Consider the following 23,701-nt stretch of genomic DNA (forward strand, 5'->3'; position numbering starts at 1 on the left):
AGGAACAATTAATGCCTTTGGTAAAGTTGACATTGGTATATGTACACAGCGCACATTCTATATACAAATTAAGAAAAAAATTGTCTTTTGAACATCCAACAAAATACTAAAATACTACACTAGCAATCCTGAGGCCTGCTCTTAATTGTGCAGGTTTTTGTACTATAGAGTATAAAAATAATCAGCACTTGCAAACTTAAGTTGCCTATTCAGAATAAAAATCAGTGCAGTTTATCAAAGTCTATTACTTAAATAGCAGTTCAAGCCCTGTGCACATTTTACAACGTATGACCTGAACTCTTGAGATGAAGTCTAGAGCTAGAGTGATGGTAAAATTCACAGTACGGCTAAGGCACATTCAGTGGTCCTGCTGAACGAACGCTGGTGTTAACTGGTTTTCTCAGTGCTGCTTGGTGGTGTTGGTGGGAAGAAGGGCTCCAGACTTTCTGACTGCTTCTCCTGAGCCTCTTTCTGTAAACGAGAACATGAACGATGATCTACAGCCATTGATTGCAGATATAGTGATCTCAGGGACTCATACTAGTTAAGCACTAGACTCACCAGCATGCAGAGGTAGTTGACGTGTGTCTGAATGTTGTGTCTGTCCTCAAGCGGCACCTGCCCAAATTCTTTTAACTGTGCGCTGTCATAACGCGTCATGGTTTCCACGAAAGGAGCCATCCAGTTCACACACGTCTCAATGGCCTCCCGTTTCAGTCCTGTGTGCATGACAAACACTACATTGAGACGCATTAACACGTTTAAAAATATTCTTTTACTTTTCACTGCTGCAGCAGTTACGGTTAAACCCTGAAAACTAATTCACCATTTTAAAGGGGTCAATTTGTATCAAATCAACCAAATTTCAAACTTCCCTGACTATTCTGAAGAAAGATAGACATGTATAGTGATGAAGGCCAAAATATTAAATGTCATGGATGAATAATTACTGAGTAATCCACTATTTTGTAGAGGAAGGTCAAAATGGCAATTTTCACCTTAGAGTCAAGTTACAGGGGGTTAAAAATGACTTTAGAAAGATGGAAGCATCATTATGTTATTTTTCCACTGAGACTGGTAGTTATATTAGTAAAATCTGTTGACTTTAGCCATCTTTGTTGCATTATGTGCCAATGGTGACCATTCAAAAATGGAGAAACAGCACCTTTCAAGTTTTTCTCCTAAGTTTGCATGCCTGTAACTCAAGAAGTATTAAAGATATTTTAATGCCCTTTCAGATATTGGCTCTTAATAAACTTTCCTTTTGGCACCTTTATTTTTAAAGCTCTATGAGATTCAGTTCCAGAGATAATTTCAATATGGCTCCAGGAGTAAACCATTCAAACGTACACATTTTCAGTGGTCAAAAACCATGTGGGTCAGTTTGAAAAAGTACAATGCTTATTTTCTTTTAGAAAGAAATGTCTGAAGAACAAATAATATTAAAACTAGAGATGTATCTCGCTTCCTTCCAGGGTTGGGGCCATTCATGAATTGAATTGAGAATGAATGGTAAATTCCAATTCACTTCCTGGAATGGAATTGGAATTGGAATTGCATGCAGCTGACAGGAAATGGAATTGGAATTGAATTGGAATGTCAGGAAACAGAATTGAATTCAAATAAATTCCACTTGAGTTGCTAAATAAAATAATTTGACTTGATTTGCTTAATAGTTTATAGTACATTAAATATTGTAAATCACATAAGCAACAAACATACAAGAAATAGAAAGTACTGTATGTTTAGTATGTTAAGCATGATCATTTCACATGCCAAATTTCAGGAAATGATGATAATTCGATGCAATAAAAATTGAATGAAATACATGAATGAACATGACTCATTTTTTTGTGAGTTGAGACATAATATATGTGCTAATCATATATTGAATGTATAGTACATCCAGAAACTTATCACCACTGTCATTCAATTATTAATTCATAATGTACAGTTCTCATTTTTATTTACTTGCATTTGATCAACTCTATTTCATACATTACTTGGTATTTGTAAAGCATCATAAATAAAGTTCAAATTTATGTCTCTAAATGCAATCACACACAGATGCTCAGAAACTATGGAAGCATATGTGTAGCAATATTCAATTTGCAATGCAATATTCAAAATGGCAATACAATATTCAAAAAGGCAATGTAATTCAGTATTTAAATTTACATTTTCAATCACCTCCACGTGTGCAAAATTTGGTGCATAATGAAATTGAAAATTAAATTATATTATTTACATTTGCCATTTCCAACAGTAGTCTTAAGTTGTAAAGTGCAAACTATTTTAATGCTTTAGAAGTAGCAAAATTAAAATGAAAATGTATAACCCAAATTGATTTGATATGTGTAACGTGTCCAAGCAGAAACAGTAGCAAAATTATCATTTAAATGTTATTTGTCCTAAATGCATTTAGACTAACAGTAAGGACACTTACGATTGCATTTTCATCATGACGCCGTGGGATATTTGTAGCAAAATTCAATGTGGCTTTGAAAATGCATTCCGAGCTGACCACGCCCACCCTACGTCAATCAAGGCGTCAAGGCGGGGATTGGTGGAAGCGTGTTACGTTTAGATCGTTTGAAACAAGGCGGCTGGAGATCTGATAAGATCGTTGAATTCATTGGCAGATGAAGTGGAGCGTGAACAGAGAAATAATGTTTCAGAAGATTTTAACGTGTATGTAGGTGACAGGACAAGATCAATATTGAAGCTTCTTGCAGAATTGTCGACCTTAACAGGCCTCGACACTCGTTTGGCTGCTGAACCCTTGAGAGTGATGGAAGATCGATTATCTTCGTCGTAATCAAAGACAGCGGTCACGCCAGCCGAGTCTTGGTTTGCGCGTCTAATCGCGCACTTACATGCTGAGAGCGGTCAAAATGGATATAAAGACGCTGTTAGAATGTTTACTTTTTACTTTGATTTACACACACGCATATATATATATACAGGGTGTGATTTGCGGAAAAACCAGAGAGGGGGGGGGGTGCTTTTGAAAACTGTTTTTTCTTTTAAAAACAGTCTGTTAACTGTTTATAAATCTGTTAACAACGCGCATTATATACCCCTCTTTTTAGGCAAGAACCAGTGTCAAGTCATGAAATGTTTTTAATACTACGGAAGCTGTATTATGTGATCACAATTTAATAAAAACAGGGTAAGTTAGGTCTATTAATAGTAATGATTTATTTTCAAACAACGAATACATTTTATAGAGAAGGTGAGCAAAGTATCAACGGAGCTTTTTGGAAACTCCGAATCAGTAAACCACTGCGTCGCAAAGAGATTCACTGTTTCGAAGCGCTCCAATCGGATCGCGAATCATTTGATTCAGAACGTTCAACTTCAAAATCCGTATGACGAATCATTTGATTCAGACGACTTTAAAGCGCATATCGTGAATAATTTGATTTAGATCAGGACGTAGGAGCGACTTCGCGGGACGTTTTATCCCCACCGTGGATAAAAATAATTCAGCAGAGTCAGGGATGAAAATGCAATCGTAAGTGTCCTTACTGTTAGTCTAAATGCATTTAGGACAAATAACATTTAAATGATAATTTTGCTACTGTTTCTGCTTGGACACGTTACACATATCAAATCAATTTGGGTTATACATTTTAATTTTAATTTTGCTACTTCTAAAGCATTAAAATAGTTTGCACTTTACAACTTAAGACTACTGTTGGAAATGGCAAATGTAAATAATATAATTTAATTTTCAATTTCATTATGCAACAAATTTTGCACGCGTTGAGGTGATTGAAAATGTAAATTTAAATACAGAATTATATTGCCTTTTTGAATATTGCATTGTCATTTTGAATATTGCATTGTCATTTTGAATATTGCATTGTCATTTTGAATATTGTATTGCCCTTTTGCATATTGCATTGCAAATTGAATATTGCTACACATATGCTTCCATAAGAAACAGCAATAAACGGAATTCAGTGGAATTTCCCTGAATTGAATTCCACTTCCTGTAATTCCAATTCAATTCCAACTCTGTTTCCTGTAATTGTTGTTGAATTCTAATTCCAATTCCATTTCCTTCTTTGAATTGGAATTGTTGAGTTCATTCCTGAATTGACCCCAACCCTGCTTCCTTCTTTCTTTCTTTCTTTCAACTGCATCAAACATACCAGTCTGAGTGCCATAAATATTATTTTTCCAAAGTTTGAGTGCCTAAAACTAAAGACATATTTAAGGTAACACAATATGATTCTAGTTCTTCATAAACTTTTCTTTTAGAATCTTAATTTTCAAAGCCCTACATCATTCAGTCCCTGAGACATGGGGATCTCAATGAGGCTTAATGTCCAGATTGATTGAATGTTACCCATTTTCAGTGGTCGAAAACCAAATGATTTTAACACTTTTATTAACATATAAAAAAGTACATATTTATGGCCCTATGAAATACATCATCTTTTTTTTTTCAGGACACACTGCAGGCTAAAACAATTGTTTTTTCATGCACCTATAAAGTTTGAGATTTTGGGCTTTTTGGTTTTTCATAAAGTGTTTTTTCAGACTAGTGGAAAGAAAACATCCAAAAAGCACTATTAAGTGTGTCTTTAATAGCACTTTATTTATTTGTGTCAATAGATTTCAATTAGAATATTCTCTCAGAGCCATAAATCTCCACTTCAGTAACACGTACACACACCAAACTTTACATGTTTATTCCTGTCTACATCCTGAATGTTTTTACAGAGGGATTTGTTCATATATAACATTTATTGCAAATGAAAATCTTACCTGATGCTTTTTGAACGACATCAGCTGACATGAAATGGCACAAAGCAGAAGCTGCTAAGACTCCATATTTAAAGTCCAAAGAGTTGATATCAAGGATACACAAATCTAAGAGCTAAAGTAAACAACACATTAAATCAATCAAATATTTAGATTATTGAATAGTCCATAAAGGTGTGGGAAAGTGTGTGTACCTGTGTGATCTGAATGTAGGTTTCCTGAGAAAACTGAGGCACTATTATATTGGTGACGTCGTACAGAGATGCAATCTGAATGTAGAGCTTCAACCACGAGACGACAGTCTCTGGACAAAGATCCCAGTTTAACGCCTGTTAAGGACATAAAGAAATGTTCAAATAGGCAAGGCAAGGCAAGGCAAGTTTATTTATATAGCACATTTCATACACAATGGTAATTCAAAGTGCTGTACATAAAAAGGAATTAAAATCACAATAGCATAAAAATCATAAAAATTTAAAATAATAATCACAACAATAAAAACAAAATTAAGAACATTAAAGATGATTTAAAAAAGAAAATGATTTCAAATTAATTAATACAGAAATGATTATACATAAAATAATGCAATCTGTTCGGACGTAGCACAGTGCTCATTCAATAAATGCACAACTGAACAGATGAGTTTTGAGTCTGCATTTAAATGTGACTAATGTATTAGCACATCTGATCTCTTCTGGAAGCTGGTTCCAACTGCGGGCAGCATAATAGCTAAAAGCAGATTCCCCTTGTTTTGTGTGAACTCTTGATATTACTAACTGACTCGATCCTAGTGATCGGAGTTGTCTGTTAGGTTTGTATACAGTGAGCATATCTGCAATGTATGTAGGTCCTAGGCCATTGAGTGCTTTATAAACGAGTAAAAGTACTTTAAAATCTATCCTAAACATAACTGGTAGCCAGTGTAGGGACCTGAGGACTGGTGTAATATGCTCTGATTTTTTGGTTCTAGTCAGAATCCTGGCAGCAGCGTTCTGTATGAGCTGCAGCTGTCTAATGGTCTTCTTGGGAAGGCCAGTGAGGAGACCATTACAATAGTCCACCCTGCTGCTGATAAAGGCATGAACAAGTTTCTCCAAATCTTGACGGGAAACAAAACATCTAATTCTTGCAATGTTTTTGAGATGATAGTATGCTGATTTAGTTACTGCTTTGACATGGCTACTGAAACTGAGGTCTGACTCCAGAATCACACCCAGATTCTTGACTTGATTTTTTGTTTTTTGACCCCTAGCGTCAAGGTACGCATTTACCTTATGAACTTCATCTTTGTTTCCAAAGATGTAAATAACATACTTATCCACAGCTGAATCATAAATACTTTTTCATTTAATGTTTTTACTTAAGATTTACTTGATATTTTGTCTTGTTTCCAGCCAAAATGTCTAAAAATACTTAAATCAAGAAGGACATTCTAGACAAGTAAAACGTATTTTCTTGTTTTCAGAAAAAACAAATCAAAATTAAGTGAGTTTTTGCTTAGAACAAGCTAAATAATCTGCCAATGGGGTACGCAAAAATAATCTTATTTCAAACTGAAAACACTTATTTTTCTTACCCCATTGGCAGATTATTTAGCTTGTTTCAAGCAAAAACGCACTTAATTTTGATTTTGACTTCTGAAAATGACAATAAAATGCACAGTTGTTTTCAATCTATTATGTTGTTTTTATGATCTATTCATCCATATTTTGTGATTGTATTGATAAAACTGATTTGTGGATTTCTCTAAGAATTGCTGCATGCTCATATGAGAGGACACAGAAATTATTTCTCCGTCCACACCTTTAACATGATCAGCTCCATCTGTAGGATCTCCTCCTCCAGACAGGCTCCGTCAGACACATAAGCCAGCTCAGTGATTTTTGGAGGATATATTTCCTATAAGAACAAGGAACATGCAATGATCTATTTCCCATGCAGACAGTCCCTTCAGTGACAGTGCGTCAAAAGCATTTTTATCAACAAATCTATGTTGTTTGCATTTAGTGTGAACACAGTCATTTAATGTGATGTTCATAGTTTGAGCACAGGTTTGTTTCTAACAACTGTATACCTCTATTTTGGAGGAGATGAACAGAGCAGTGATTCCTATGAGCTGCAGTCGATCCTTCTGCACGTTACTTTGGGACAACATGTACCTGTCGAAAAGGTCCTGAGCCAGGTAGAACGTCTGTCTGTGAAGTGTGTGGGCTTCACACACCTGGAGAAAAAACAATTGAAAAAGATATTAAAGGATATATTTCTACAACCATTAACTGACTCTAGTTGACTAGAATTCTCTGACAAGTTTAATACAGTATCTTACAAAAGTGCATAACCTCACATTTCAGCAACCATTTTAGTATATCTTCTCTGTGGACAATACTATAGAAATAAAGCTCAGATATATTTTAGAGTAGTCAATACGCCTTATTCAGCCCGCCGCCATTTTGAAACGAAAACGAGGCTGTGAGGGATAGCAGTCCAGCAGCGCCCACTGTGGCGTATTGTTGCGTACCGGGATGTAGATCGTATAACCGTAAAATAATACGGTATTTCACATTTTTCCACAGGACAAAGAGCTCCAGAAATCGTGGATTGTTCCACAGGACATATAACCTAACTTTCAGGTAACAATATCGCATTTATTTAAGAAAATGACTGTGGAAAGACTGCTAATTTCCAATGTGAGCATGTTTATCTTCCTTTAAACGCTTATACAGAGTTTTTCATATGATGTTATATAGATTAAAATGCTTAATGGTTCGTGTTAAGAGTCTGCAGCTAGGTCATAAGCGTCTTCCCGACCTTTATTATGAAATTACGATAAACATGACATTTTCCTTGTCTAAAGCAAAACAGAAACAAAAAATAATGTTCTGAATATCATCTTGCGATTTTAAAAGGGGTTGACCTCAAACACTACACGGCAAACTAATAAATAAATGTTATCTTTTGATCGCTTTGCATAAAAATAAACTTTCTACCCACTGTTTTTTGTATGACTTGACATGTTGTCTGAAAGAGGCTTACGATCTAACTGCAGGCTCTTAACACAAACTATTGAGCATGTTAATCTTTAAAACATCATTTAAAAATAATATCTTTTTCATTTACGATCGCAAGGTTTTATTTTCGTGAGGTCTTTGAGTCCAGGTAAACACAGACGGAGCTGAACCCTCCTTAAACTTCCTAATTCCAGTCAGTGTTTTTACATTTACATTTATTCATTTAGCAGACGCTTTTATCCAAAGCGACTTACAATTGGGAATACAACAAATGATTCATCCTAAGGAGGCAGATCGACATAGGAAGTGCTCAAAAATACCATATGTCAAGCGTTGTTAGATGAGTACGGGCTAGAAAGGGAAGATCAGGAAAGAGAGGAGAAGAAATTTTTTTTTTTTTTTTTTTTTAATTGAGTTAGATAGTGTCGAAAAAGATGGGTTTTCAGCAGTCGCTTGAAGACAGTAATGGAGTCAGCGTTTCGGATGGGGGTGGGAAGATCATTCCACCAGACAGGGACGTTGAAGGAGAATGTTTTGGAAAGTGATTTCGTGCCTCTCTGTGGTGGTACAATGAGGTGTCTTTCACTAGAGGATCTCAGACTTCTGGAGGGAGTGTAGATGTGTAGTAGTGAATGGAGGTAGGCCGGTGATGAGCCGGTGGCTGTCCTATAGGCCAGCATCAGTGTCTTGAATTTGATGCGAGCCGGAACCGGTAGCCAGTGCAGGGATATGAAGAGAGGTGTGACATGGGCCTTTTTGGGCTCGTTGAAGACGAGCCGTGCTGCTGCATTCTGAATCATTTGTAGAGGCCTGATTGTACATGCTGGAAGACCGGCTAAAAGAGCATTGCAGTAGTCCAGCCTGGAAATGACCAGGGCCTGGACGAGGAGTTGTGCAGCATGCTCTGTTAGGAAGGGCCTGATCTTTCTGATGTTGTGCAATGCAAACCTGCAGGATCGAGCAGTTTTAGCTATGTGTTCTTTAAAAGTCAATTGGTCATCAAAGATTACACCAAGATTTCTGGCTGAAGTCGATGGGGTAATTGTTGATGAACCTAACTGGATGGAGAAGTCATGTTGTAAAGTTGGAGTGGCGGGAAAGACAAGGAGCTCAGTTTTAGCTAGATTGAGCTGAAGATGGTGTTCCTTCATCCATGCAGAGATATCCGCCAGGCAGCCAGAGATCCTTGCAGCTACTGATGGATCATCTGGTTTGAAAGAAAGATAGAGCTGTGTGTCATCAGCATAGCAATGGTAGGAGAAGCCATGTGCCTGTATGATGGGGCCCAGAGATGTGGTATATATGGAGAAGAGGAGGGGTCCAAGAACTGATCCCTGAGAAACCCCAGTGACCAGTTGATGAGTTTTGGAAACCTCCCCTCCCCAGGCCACTCTGAAAGACCTACCAGAGAGATAGGATTTGAACCAGCGAAGTGAAGTCCCTGTGATGCCCAACGATGAGAGGGTAGACAGAAGGATCTGGTGATTTACCGTGTCAAATGCTGCAGAAAGGTCCAGTAAGATGAGTACTGAAGGATGAGGATCAGGATGAGTTTTTGAAAAACAATCCTGAGTAAAATCTTGAGCACACTCTTGTGTTCTTTGTAATCTATACAAAATGGAAATATTTAGTTTAGTTGCTGTAGTAAAACATAACAGCTCTGCGTAAACGTTTAAAGGAAGATAAACATTATAAATTAGCAATTAGCCAACCGGCTAGTTTCCACAGTCATTTTCTTAAATAAATGCAATATTGTTACCTGAAAGTTAGGTCCTATGTCCCGTCGAACGTTAATAATACACATTTTCTGAAGTTCTTTGTCCTGTGGAAATTAGTGAAATGATATTTTCTCTTTATTTTTATGACTAAACAATCTACATCCCGATACGCAACAATACGCCACAGTGGGCGCTGATGGACTGCTATCGCTCACAGCCTCGTTTTTGATTCAAAATGGAGGCGGGCTGAATAAGGTGTATGTGCAGCTTGTATAGCAGTATAGATTTACTGTCCTCTGAAAATTACTCAACATACAGCCATTATTGTCAAAATAGCTGGCAACAAAAGTGAGTACACCCTAAGTGATAACAGCAGTATGTTGTTTAATCATGCAAAGCCACGTGTCCTATTCATCATGTTTATGTTTTTGTCTGCTTGACAGGACCATACAAAGTTGTGTATCTCGTATTAGAGCAGCTAAAATTAGGTGCTTTAACTACACTCCTCTCATACTGACCACTGGATGTTCAACATGGCATCTCATGGCAAATAACTCTCTCAGGATTTGAGAATTAGATTTGTTGCTCTCCACAAAGATGGCCAAGGCTATCAGAGGTTCAGTAACATCCTGAAACTGAGTTACACTACAGTGGTCAGAGTTACACTCAGGGACCGAAATTAAGTTTTTGACACACCGGCCAAGTTGGCCAAGCTTATTTTTTACCTGCTAAAATTCTGAACGATTAAACACATATATTTCCAAAGCACGTTATTCTGTATATTATGTGTGCTCCGGACAGAGAGGAGTGACATTTAAAACATCAATAAGAAAAACAATTTTATGGTAATTTTAGATTTTTTATTATAACTTGGAAATTTTTTTAACGAACTATCTGATCTAGTCAGACTACTTGTTTTCTTTGTCCATGAAATCTGGCCTCCTGCTTCTGATGCAGTCTTTGTCCCACAGCAGGGTTCAACGCTAAGGAATTTTTCTACTGGCCCGATCGGGCCAGTGGTTCAGATTTTTACTTGCCCTGCCAAAATTTTTACTGGCCCCACCAAAAAGAAAAAAAAAGTTAATATTTATTTCTTAGCCACATATTTTAAATATGTCAAAAGCCAAATATAACTATACATACACTTTTTATTCAGCATAACTTTTCTTTAAATACAATTGATAATTTAAAAAATTAAAGAAGTACTTAAGATTTCAATAACTAAAAATATATGCCAGCAGGTGGCGGCACGAAACTGAAATTGATCACTGAATCATATTCATTTGATTTGTTTGAATGCATGGTTCATTCAAGAATAAAGCAAGTGACTCTCTTTATGAATGGGAAATTGAATCATTTCACTAGATTCGTTTAAAAACACATGTTCACTTACTTATAAAAGAAACACCGCTGTGTTCGAATGGAGACGCGCAGAGCCGTTGCACATCTACAATCAAACACAGCAGTGTGACTTGGTCCAGAATAATTTTGACGACGGAAAATCAGCCATAGTGTTATTGTCAGACAATGTAAGTCACTTAATAATAACTTCTTGTTTATTTAACTGCTGTATTAAATCAATATCTCATTTACAAACTCCCATAAAAAAATATTAAAAGCTGTCACTCATCTTAGTTTCCGATATCACAAAGCTCTATTATAATCAACGACGCTCTCTGTACCGCAAGATCAATCTCTTCTCTCTATACTTTGTTTATAGAAGAATTCTTGAGATATATCTGTGATACATTACTGTGCTGTGAACCCAGACACGTCCGCATTTGGCTTTCTGGTGTATTTAGGACTTACACAACAGGTACAAAGCAGCGATCATATTTATCTCTGCCATGGTTGATCGCGCCTTCTTGTTATTCGCGCTAGTGACGGGAAAAACTACAGCGAGTGACGCGATGCGCATATTTGCTTGGCTTTCGGTGTGAACGCACCATTAGACTGTATTTGGCACGGCAAATTAAACTTTAGTGACAAGGCAGCACTGGCCCGATCGGGGGAGCATCACAGAGATCCGTGAGACTGATACTGATTAACATTACTGGTGAAAAGATTTACTCGCCATGTGGCGGGTGGCGCTTTAAATTTAACTCGCCAGACAGAGAATTTGCTCGCATTTGGCGAGTGGCGAGTGTTAATTTCGGACCCTGGCTACACTACAGTGGTCAGAGTTACACTACAGTGGTCAGAGTTACTCTACAGTGGTCAGAGTTACACTACAGTGGTCAGAGTTACACTACAGTGGTCAGAGTTACACTACAGTGGTCAGAGTTACACTACAGTGGTCAGGGTCATACAGAGGTTTTCCAAGATGGGTTCCATTTGGAACAGGCCTCTCAAGGGTCGATCAACGAAGTTGAGCACTCGTTCTGTGCGTCAGGTGCAGAACCTGGCTTCAAAAAACAGATGCATGAGTGCTGCCAGCATTGCTTTAACAGTTGCAGAAGTAGAAGGTCAGCTTGTCAGTGCTCAGACCATAAGCTGAACACTGCAACAAGTTGGTTTGCATAGGCGTCATCCCAGAAGGAAGCCTCATCTGAAGCTGGCTACCAAGAAAGCCCGCAAACAGTTTGCTGAAGACAACCTGTCCAAGAGCATGAATTACTGGAACCATGTCCTGTGGTCTGATGAGATTATAAAATAAAATTTTGGCCTCAGATGGTGTCCAGCAGAGCTGTGTGTCCAGCCCTGGTGAGGAGTACCAAGAAAACTGTGTGTTGTCTACAGTCCAGCATGGTGGTGGTAGCATCATGGTCTGGGGCTGCATGAGTGCTGCTGGTTCTGGGGAGCTGCAGTTCATCGAGGGAAACATGGATTTCATTATGTGCTGAACATTCTGAAGCAGAACATGATACCCAATATAAGTTCACTTAGGGTGTACTGACTTTTGTTTCCAGCTATTTTGACAATAATGGCTGTATTTTGAGTTATTTTCAGAGGACAGTAAATCTATACTGCTATACAAGCTGCACACTGACTGCTCTAAAATATATCCAAGTTTAATTTCTACAATATTGTCCCTTCAGAAGATATACTAAAATAGTTGCTGAAATGTGAGGGGTGTACTCACTTTTGTGAGATACTGTAAATGCAATGTCTTCAACAATAAATAACAAGACAGGCAGGCAGTGGAATAGTACATTTTTCCAGTTCTTTGACATGTAAACCGGTTAAATAAATAACTTTAATAGAGTCAGATTATGTTGGAGTCGGATGAATTAATTATGGAATTCATCCTTTTTGTTCTTTCATTAATAAAAAAAATATTAAATATTTATTTGATCAGTTTGGTTTTGTTACATAATTGAAGGGCTGCATTTGGCATTCAAATAATCAGTGAGAAGTAGGGATGCTCATATTGACCGTTTAACCGTTAACCGACAGTAAGAATTTTAACCGATTATTACTATCAGTTAAACGGTTTAAAAGGGGTTTTTTTTCTATTCTTTTTTTTACGCTTGCTGCATGGTGAAAGAAATAATGCTATTTGTAAGTTATCTGTTTACTCACGCGCGCACGTCGACACGTGCAGTGTGGCTGTACAGACATATTTCGCTTCACCTTTACTTAGTAAACGGATGTAGTATATGCAACTCAATGGCAAGTGGCGTTATTGGGTTATTAGAGAGTGAATCCGTGAGTGAATGTGTTCAAATTCTGAATTAATTATAGAAAGTGCGCAATAGGCGCTCCCGTTACAATCACTGGAAAGCTATCACTCATCCTAGAGTAGTTCATCGCAATCTCATAAAGTTATTAAAAAGTAATAAAATAACCTTTACACTGCACAATTAATCTCTTATTTATATAATGCCAACACTTTCTTTGTTTTAATAAGAGAGTTCGCGAAAGTGTAGAAATCAGCAAAACTGAAACCAGCACTTTGGTTGGTGAGTGGATTGTAACATAGCCTCCTCTGATTGGCCACTGATCATCAAATCAACATACATGTCTGTGATTGGCTATTGCTGAAGGCTGTAAAACACGCGCTTCTCCACACGCATATGACAGTGGATGGAAGACCCGAACCGCAAATTGAAAGGATTTTTGTGATGGTGTTTTTGTCGCGGATCTAACAGTTAACAGGCAGCAGTCCTGCCTATCCGTACAGCATGTGGACATGTTAAAAACTAGGCACACTGAGGTATTGGCTGGCCTGCTATATATTTTTATGTCCGACGAGAGGTACAGTTCTTCAAAGCACATAAAAGGATTCAGTGTGTTTTAGTTTTGTCATCTTAATTAGGTAGTTATTTAATTTATACATATTTAGTGTAGGGCTATTTATATATATATTTTTTTCATTCAGATTTTCTCTGTTCTCAGAACAGCTGCTGATGCGTGATAATTTAAGTATATGTCAATACAGTTTTTGTTGTTGCTCTGTATGCTGCTGTTTGCACGTTAAAATAAAACATTTGCTTGTATTTTTAATGTATCATCACAGATACTCGTGCATTCTATTTTTATTTTAAACTAATTTATTATTCTAATTTTATCAGTTAACGGTTAATGTTCGGATAAAGAGCAGCGGTTGTCGGTCAGGAAAATTAACCGAAATGAGCATCCCTAGTGAGAAGTGAACAATAAGACAATAAACCAGTGAAATAAATAGAAATGTAGATATTTTTGAACATGCTCACCATCTATAACACTCGAAATGTTGTTATAAAGTCTATAAACTGAAACATTATGAGGTCAATCTAGAGTAAAGAACAGATCATGTGACAGTACCTCTAAGAGCCAGTCGAGTAGCATGGCTCTCATTTTGGGACGCAGTGATGGGTGTCTGTGCAAACTGCTCTTGCTGTGTTTGTACTTTATCTCTTTACTAAGCATTTTCATCCAAACGTCGTCTGAGCTGCACCAACTTCTCCAAAACAAAACAGAACAGAAATACAGACTTTAGCTATTGTAAAAACAGGATATAGAAAAATATACAACTGTACATCAACCTGAAGTTCAGTAGCATCAAGATGATGGGGATTCTTGCCACTTAACATCAATACTGCTACTGGATTGACATGGCATGCTACATCCGGCACATCTGGTTTTCACTGGCATGAGCAAGCGACTTGTGACACATGACACAATACAATGTTGTAGCAAGTCAGCCCCGGGCCCATATGCAAACAATTTGTGTTTGGGTTTTTATTTTTCTTATAAATCAGCCAGTTAACTGAGTTGAAGCTTACATTTTTATTTCTGTTTTTTTATGTTAAATGTAAGAACAGGTTGGATGCCACAGACTTTTTTTTTGCGGGCAGAGTAGGTGGAATTCTCACATTAACTTTACACAACATAACATGATTTTATTACATGAATTCTTTTGTTTTAAAGTAGTAATTCAAAGTAATTCTATAGATATATTTATAATGTCTGTGAAGCAAATATTTGCTGAGTTTCGGATCATTTTTGTGAAGCGCTCCTCCTCAATAGAGATGGCAGAAAGCATGTTTTTTTTCTTTAGCTATTTTACAAAAGCACAACGTTTTGTTGATATTGTGAGTGCACACAAATAAAAGTAGACCTTGTGCAGTTCCCAATGATGTATTACGCTTACCTTCATGAGCAAAAATGATGGAGTATTTTAGGTAGGTTTCCACTGTTACTGCAAAGCGCGCTTTAGCTTTCATTCTCTGCACAAACAATTGGATATCCATCTAACAGCGCACATTTATCTAGGTTAAATCTTTAAATGAATATTTTGAATTGCATCAAGTGTTTTATGTCTATAGATTTTATTTTAGGCAAGTTGCGGTAATTTAATAAGGCTAAATTAATCAAACATGCTCAACTCATTGCCACTGGCCGTTTGGTCGTTACTTTAAAAAAATAAAAGCTTGAATTTAAGAAACATAAAATGTTCCAAACATATTTCTAATTCAACTTAATAAAGAAACTAAACAAAATCTAGCCACTTTGCCATTAAAATCCAAAACTGAAGTATTTTAGTGGCTGCAACACAGGCTCTGTTCTGATAAGTTGTCAGACAAGGTCAGGGCTCGGGCCTGAGCGTCTTGGGCCAGGGCTGGGCCTGTGCAGGACTCTTTTCATTCCCTCATTTCAATTAAAAGTTCCCCCTCAGCTTGGCAGGCCCCCAATCTGCCCTAGCCCATATGAACCTGCAAACCCAGACGCTATGCCCTTGGCGCAATATGTTATGGCAGTACCTCCAGTAGTAACTCACACATGTGAATGGTGTAACATACACCCTTAATTTATACTATGTTGCTTTTAAACATAGGTTTTAAGTTGATTTTTATCATTTACTTTATTTTTTATTATGTATCTCTTGGATACGTAAAACCTTAAATTTTGTGTCTCAAATGGCATCTGTATAGCTTCTGACTCCTCACGTTAGTGGTACAACATTTTGCATCATGCTCTTCAATTTTGAGTTCCATTTTGAGCACAGAATTGTGCCACTAAAAAATGCCAAACCACTTAATTCTGCCTCTTAGCCAGTTTGTTGTTTTTCTGTGGTTAATTTCACACAATGTGGTCACAATGTCATTTCACTACAGGAACACACCTGAGTGTCGGGAGTGGAGATGGCTGTGCATCTAGAGTTTGAGACACCTCCGCAACTTCACTCACGCTGTTCAGTTCATTCTGTCTCCATCCATTCTGAACAGACGACATATTTGCATTAACGTCAAAATATAAAGATTACACAAATGCATCATCTATACGTAACATTACTCATCGCACCCACCTACAGTTGCTCAACAATTACATAACTGTAAGTCACACCTGAATAAGTACGTCATTGCATTATATAAAATACGTCTCTGAAGAACTGAACTGAAGAAAGTTATATTTATGGTTGTGACGATGTGCTCAGAAAAGTAAAGCAGTTCTGCACATGACACTTTCTTATTATTTTGTATCCAATGCAGACATTTCTAAATGCGTCTTACAATGTCCAAATACTTTTGGGGTCACTGTATATGTGTTTACGTGAAATACCTGAGCGTCATTAAACTTTTTAATTGATTTTCTCCTCTTGTTGCACTGCAAAACAGAAAAATCCACCGTTACAATGAGCATTGACTCAGGTACATACACAAACAGTAGTGCATGCACGATGAACAAATAAAAACAAACATATACCTCTTTCTTGACTCTTGCAATCTTGTGTGTGTTTCTATTCACAGATCTAGCTTGCCGACCTCCACTAAAAGACACAAGAAGAGAAAAATTTTGGTCAGGTTATGCTACTACAAAGATGATAAAACCTGAAATAACCAATATTATGGGACCTAGCCAATGGTTAATAGGTTAATAAACATGAATAAACAAAAATCTAATCGTGATTAAACCAGAAAAATGCACAATAAATGAACAAAAAAAAATTTTTTTAAAGCTTGGGCTCCTAAACATTAGATCACTTGCACCCAAAGCACTTATTGTAAATGAAATGATCACGGATAATAGCTTTGATGTACTCTGCCTGACTGAAACTTGGCTAAAACCAAGCGACTACATTGGTCTGAATGAGTCTACTCCACCAAACTACTGTTATAAGCATGAACCCCGTCAGATTGGTCGTGGCGGTGGTGTTGCAACAATATATAGAGATATTTTCAATGTTACTCAGAAAACAGGGTACTGGTTTAATTCATTTGAAGTACTCTACTTAATGTTACTGTCACGTTTGAGATGGAGGTCTGGGTCCAAAATGCAGGGGAAGGATTTTAATGAACAAAACACAATAAAACAGAACAAACAAAAGGCCAACATGGCACACACAACTTGAATACAAACTAAATAAACAGAACTGAAAACAAGGTCTAGGCAACAAGGTCCGGGAACACTGAAGACAGCAAACAGAGACAAGAAACAAACCATACGGAAGACAATGCAGCCAGAAAGAGCAGTGAGACATGAGAGTTCTTATAGACCAGATAATAGTGAGCAGGTGTGAGTGTAATCAGTGCTAATGACAAGACAGGAGTGAACAATCAGGGAAGTGCAGTGCAAGGGGAACAGCGACCTCAGGTGGCTGAGGGAAACCCCACAGCCCAGATCATGACAGTACCCCCTCCCCACGGAACGGCTTCCAGACGTTCCACAAGTCTGGAGGGAGGAGGAACGGGGGAAGGCGAATCAGGGGGAGGGATGGCGGGCCAGGTCCGTGCAGCGGAGAACCGTGAGTGGACCCCGCTGCCACAGGAACAGAGAGCGCGGTCACCGCCGCGTCCGGAACAGAGAGCGCGGTCACCGCCGCGTCGGGAACAGAAAGCGCGGTCAGGGCCGCGTCAGGAACAGAGAGCGCGGTCACCTCCGCGTCAGGAACAGAAAGTGCGGTCAGGGCCGCGTCAGGAACAGAGAGCGCGGTCACCTCCGCGTCAGGAACAGAGAGCGCGGTCACCTCCGCGTCAGGAACAGAGAGCGTGGTCACCGCCGCGTCCGGAACAGAAAGCGCGGTCAGGGCCGCGTCAGGAACAGAAACAGCGGTCGCCTCCGCGTCAGGAACAGAGAGCGCGGTCACCACCGCGTCCGGAACAGAGAGCGCGGTCACCGCCGCGTCGGGAACAGAAAGCGCGGTCAGGGCCGCGTCAGGAACAGAGAGCGCGGTCACCGCCGCGTCGGGAACAGAAAGCGCGGTCACCTCCGCGTCAGGAACAGAAAGTGCGGTCAGGGCCGCGTCAGGAACAGAGAGCGCGGTCACCTCCGCGTCAGGAACAGAGAGCGCGGTCACCTCCGCGTCAGGAACAGAGAGCGCGGTCACCTCCGCGTCAGGAACAGAGAGCGCGGTCACCTCCGCGTCAGGAACAGAGAGCGTGGTCACCGCCGCGTCCGGAACAGAAAGCGCGGTCACCACCGCGTCCGGAACAGAGAGCGCGGTCACCGCCGCGTCAGGAACAGAGAGCGCGGTCACCGCCGCGTCGGGAACAGAAAGCGCGGTCACCTCCGCGTCAGGAACAGAAAGTGCGGTCAGGGCCGCGTCAGGAACAGAGAGCGCGGTCACCTCCGCGTCAGGAACAGAGAGCGCGGTCACCTCCGCGTCAGGAACAGAGAGCGCGGTCACCTCCGCGTCAGGAACAGAGAGCGTGGTCACCACCGCGTCCGGAACAGAGAGCGCGGTCACCGCCGCGTCGGGAACAGAAAGCGCGGTCAGGGCCGCGTCAGGAACAGAGAGCGCGGTCACCGCCGCGTCGGGAACAGAAAGCGCGGTCACCTCCGCGTCAGGAACAGAAAGTGCGGTCAGGGCCGCGTCAGGAACAGAGAGCGCGGTCACCTCCGCGTCAGGAACAGAGAGCGCGGTCACCTCCGCGTCAGGAACAGAGAGCGCGGTCAGGGCCGCGTCAGGAACAGAGAGCGCGGTCACCTCCGCGTCAGGAACAGAGAGCGCGGTCACCTCCGCGTCAGGAACAGAGAGCGCGGTCACCTCCGCGTCAGGAACAGAGAGCGCGGTCACCGCTGCGTCCGGAACAGAAAGCGCGGTCAGGGCCGCGTCAGGAACAGAGAGCGCGGTCACCGCCGCGTCAGGAACAGAGAGCGCGGTCACCTCCGCGTCAGGAACAGAGAGCGCGGTCACCTCCGCGTCAGGAACAGAGAGCGCGGTCACCGCTGCGTCCGGAACAGAAAGCGCGGTCAGGGCCGCGTCAGGAACAGAGAGCGCGGTCACCGCCGCGTCAGGAACAGAAACAGCGGTCGCCTCCGCGTCAGGAACAGAGACAGCGGTCGCCGCCACGTCAGGAACAGAGAGCGCGGTCACCTCCGCGTCAGGAACAGAGAGCGCGGTCACCTCCGCGTCAGGAACAGAGAGCGCGGTCACCTCCGCGTCAGGAACAGAGAGCGCGGTCACCTCCGCGTCAGGAACAGAGAGCGCGGTCACCGCTGCGTCCGGAACAGAAAGCGCGGTCAGGGCCGCGTCAGGAACAGAGAGCGCGGTCACCGCCGCGTCAGGAACAGAAACAGCGGTCGCCTCCGCGTCAGGAACAGAAACAGCGGTCGCCGCCACGTCAGGAACAGAGATAGCGGACACTGCCGCGTCAGGAACGGAGATAGCGGACACCGCCGCATCAGGCACAGAGACAGCGGACACCGCCGCGTCAGGAACGGAGATAGCGGACACTGCCGCGTCAGGCACGGAGATAGCGGACACCGCCGCGTCAGGAACAGAGAGCGCGGTCACCTCCGCGTCAGGAACAGAGAGCGCGGTCACCTCCGCGTCAGGAACAGAGAGCGCGGTCACCTCCGCGTCAGGAACAGAGAGCGCGGTCACCGCTGCGTCCGGAACAGAAAGCGCGGTCAGGGCCGCGTCAGGAACAGAGAGCGCGGTCACCGCCGCGTCAGGAACAGAAACAGCGGTCGCCTCCGCGTCAGGAACAGAGACAGCGGTCGCCGCCACGTCAGGAACAGAGATAGCGGACACTGCCGCGTCAGGAACGGAGATAGCGGACACCGCCGCATCAGGCACAGAGACAGCGGACACCGCCGCGTCAGGAACGGAGATAGCGGACACTGCCGCGTCAGGCACGGAGATAGCGGACACCGCCGCGTCAGGAACAGAGATAGCGCCACCGCCGCGTCTGTTTTGTATACGCAGACAAGGGCTTTATAATGGGTCTGTTTTGAACGTTTTGAATTTAGAAAAATGTTTTATTTCTTAAACATGTTTGAAGTTCTTAATAGATTTCACTGTTGCACATTTACAGTCTTTTTTTTTTTACAGTAATGTGCATTTTGCAGTTTGTTTACATGGTGTACAATGGATGTAGCCTAGAATCTAGACGCGCCCCTAGCGGCAGCAAATTACATTTGCTTCCAAGGGCAGTCTAGTAACTCTCCGTTCACTTGAGATTTCCAAAAATCCAAAATCGACCGGGCCAATCACGAGTCGGTGGGCGGGTTTAACATGATGACGACTGACCTGCGACCATAAGTTCCGTCAGTCTATGGTTCCGTGAATTACATACGCGTGAGAGAGAGAGCGATGGCTGCTGCTAGCGAACAACTTTCTTTCGAATCGGCTTTGGCCGCCACTCTGAAAGACTTTAAGCTTTTCACAAGAAACTGCACTGAGGTCGTTCTTACAAAAGAAGGATGTATATTTGGAGTTGACTACGTCCAGAGCCATACATACTCTCTGTATGGCTCTGACTACGTCTCCTCCTTCGTTGCTCTGATTGGTTGTAGCGCTATCCTATTGCGTGGAGAAGGAGTTTGAAAGACAACCGTTTATCCCGCCCCTCCGGTTGAGCGCTGTCTATGGAGAGTGCCCAGACCCTACATTTATGTGGGTCTGGCTTGTCAGGCTACAATGGATGCACATATTTATGACTTCTTGTTACAGTGTTCATTTAAAATAAAAGTTGTTTAAAATAAACAACTGTGTGCACCCTATTATTAATGTAGATGTGTATTTCAGTAATAATCTTTAGTAGGAGAGTTTCAGTTACCAGAATTTATATCAAAATATGGATTCCATGTCTGCAAAACTAACATTTTAAATGAAATATTGATAGCTAATCGATATCGAATCGAATCGAATCGAAACCATAAAAATAAGAATCGAATCGAATCGCCGAATTGGTCACAATACCCAGCCCTACTGACGATACTCAACTATATATTTCAACAAGACCAGATCAAACTTCTAACTTAGCGAAATTAACAGAATGTGTTAAAAATGTGAAAGACTGGATGACCAATAATTTTCTACTAAATTCAGATAAGACCGAGATATTACTTATTGGACCAAAAAAACAGTACACAGAATCTCTTAAACTGCAATTTGCAACTAGACGGATGCACTGTTATTTCCTCTACAGTCAAAAATCTGGGTGTTATATTAGACAGCAACCTGTCTTTTGAAAATCATATTTCTCATGTTACAAAAACAGCATTCTTCCATCTTAGAAACATTGCTAAGCTACGAAACATGTTACCTGTTTCTGATGCAGAAAAGTTAGTTCATGCATTCATGACGTCTAGACTGGACTATTGTAATGCACTACTAGGTGGTTGTCCTGCTTCTTCAATAAATAAGCTACAGGTAGTCCAAAATGCAGCTGCTAGAGTCCTTACCAGATCAAGAAAATATGATCATATTACCCCAATTTTACGGTCTCTACACTGACTACCTATTAGATTCCGTATCACTTACAAAATATTACTTCTTACCTATAAGGCCCTTAATGGTTTAGCTCCTGCATACCTAACTAGTCTCCTTCCACGCTACAATCCCTCACGCTCCCTAAGGTCGCAAAACTCTTGACTTTTGGTAGTACCTAGGATAGCAAAGTCAACTAAAGGAGGGAGAGCCTTTTCACATTTGGCTCCAAAAATCTGGAATAGCCTTCCTGATAACGTTCGGGGAACAGACACACTCTGTATATTTAAATCTAGAATAAAGACTCATCTCTTTAGCCAAGCATTCACATAATGTATCTCATAACGTTGTACTTCAGTTACATCTGATCAAATGCACATCAACATTTTTCAGCTTGGGCAAAACACAATTTTTGCTTGGTTGGAACAGCAGCTACGCTAATTATTTCTCTATTTGTTTCTCTGTTTCTGCCACGGGATTTCCATCCCTTGGTAACTAGGAATTACACAAGATTCAGCCCGGATTCAGAAGAAGAGATGATGCCAACCCCTCAGAGGACCGCAGATGATGCCAGCCTTGAAACAACATACAGCACTACACAATTTTTCTACAAGTTTGATTGCAACACATAATCATTACTATTAGTGCTCATCATCTGTTTTTGATTACACCATTACTTTTTTTTATATTTATACCATAAGTACATCGACTTAACATACAGTAGTCACCACTTATAAGCTACTAAATATATTGTAGTAGCCTACATTTTTTGTACAGCTGCTTTGCAACGATTTGTATTGTGAAAAGCGCTATACAAATAAACTTGAATTGAACTGAATTAATAAACATGCACAGCCATATTATGAATATAAAACTGCTATAAATGCTATGTGTGAGGGTTAGATTTACGTTTTGAGCATAGAAAATATTATAATCTCAGTATGAAAATCTACTGAAATCACAGTAATAACATTGTTCTTACCTTGTTCTTACTCTGGCCATGACATGCAGTGTGCAAGATGTAGGATTTATTTTTTCTTCCTTCTTCTTCAGCAGCTGGTCTATTATGAAAATATTATGCTATAATACTGTTTCCGGGAAAACAATAACTTACAGCAAATGCACCGCCATTGCTTGACAATAAAAATAAAATGCATTACGCTCAGGTTCTAAAGTCGAAAATAGACACTTTACAAATAATCAATAGAAATTGAGTCGCAGTTGGATGTGATCCAGATGCATTTTATCTATAAATATTGGCACGCGCCAAATTACTCTCTGGCTTGCACAGGACGCGCGACTTAGCTAAACATTCATTGCGTTACAGATGCATGACATACGTTTATAAATCTGAACGGTAAAGCCATATTTATATGAGGTTAATTTACAAACTGAATACTGTCCCTCCACTTTAGCCTGTTAGCATTGCACATAGGCTCATGCAACAAACAAGAAATGCATGCACAATACGTAATTTAGCTAATATGTAGAACTAACAGTAAATTAATGCATTCAGGTGGTGCAACGTTAATTAAATAATGTTAAAACTGGAATGCAATTCTAAGTGCAACTAAAAAAATAAGTACTAAAGCCGATGCATTCGACAGTTCTTGCAAACGCACAACGATAAATGCATTATATTTTCTATTTTTTATTCATAATTTAATAAAAATAACGATTTTGTAAAAATGACTGCACTTCTTACCAGATCAAGTGGTATCTCTCTCGCGCCGGCGCCAAGTAGTTGCTGAGCGGCTTTTGGACGCGCATGCGCTCGTGCTTGTGATCCGGTTTTCCTGCTTGACTACTTTTGTTGTTTTAGCTCGTTTGTCACAAGAATAAGAACTAGACACTTATTTGCGTATTCCTAGCTGTAATTAAATATCTATCTTCAATATATGAAACTTAGTGTAAACTTTTGATTTCTAACCCTTATGCCAAAAAAGTTGGTTTCTATCAGTCGAACTGAGAAAAATGAAGACGATATGCATTTGTTATTTTTTGACGTTCTTTAACGTGCATTTTTGTTTACGTTTCTTTCGTATTCGATTTTCATTTAGACTTTCTAATGTGCATTTCCTGGATGTGTGGAGCTCAGAAACGAACTGGCCAATAGGAGA

At 40.4% G+C, this 23,701-nt stretch overlaps 1 protein-coding gene across 1 annotated transcript; it reads right to left on the reverse strand.

Moving 5' to 3' along the window:
• Positions 1–96: 96 nt before the first annotated feature.
• LOC141289668 (G1/S-specific cyclin-E2-like) lies at positions 97–23,319 on the reverse strand. Its single transcript, XM_073821826.1, has 12 exons — positions 23,287–23,319; positions 22,564–22,642; positions 16,631–16,694; positions 16,487–16,531; positions 16,050–16,144; positions 14,249–14,384; positions 6,851–6,997; positions 6,580–6,675; positions 4,971–5,105; positions 4,780–4,891; positions 562–719; positions 97–471 (listed from the first exon to the last, which is right to left on the reverse strand). Exons 2-12 carry the CDS (start codon positions 22,581–22,583, stop codon positions 388–390), a joined length of 1,092 nt encoding a protein of 363 aa, XP_073677927.1. The 5' UTR covers positions 22,584–22,642; positions 23,287–23,319; the 3' UTR covers positions 97–387.
• Positions 23,320–23,701: the final 382 nt, after the last annotated feature.

The sequence above is a fragment of the Garra rufa genome, chromosome 17, assembly GCF_049309525.1.
Source record: "Garra rufa chromosome 17, GarRuf1.0, whole genome shotgun sequence".
Classification (NCBI taxonomy): Eukaryota; Metazoa; Chordata; class Actinopteri; order Cypriniformes; family Cyprinidae; genus Garra; species Garra rufa.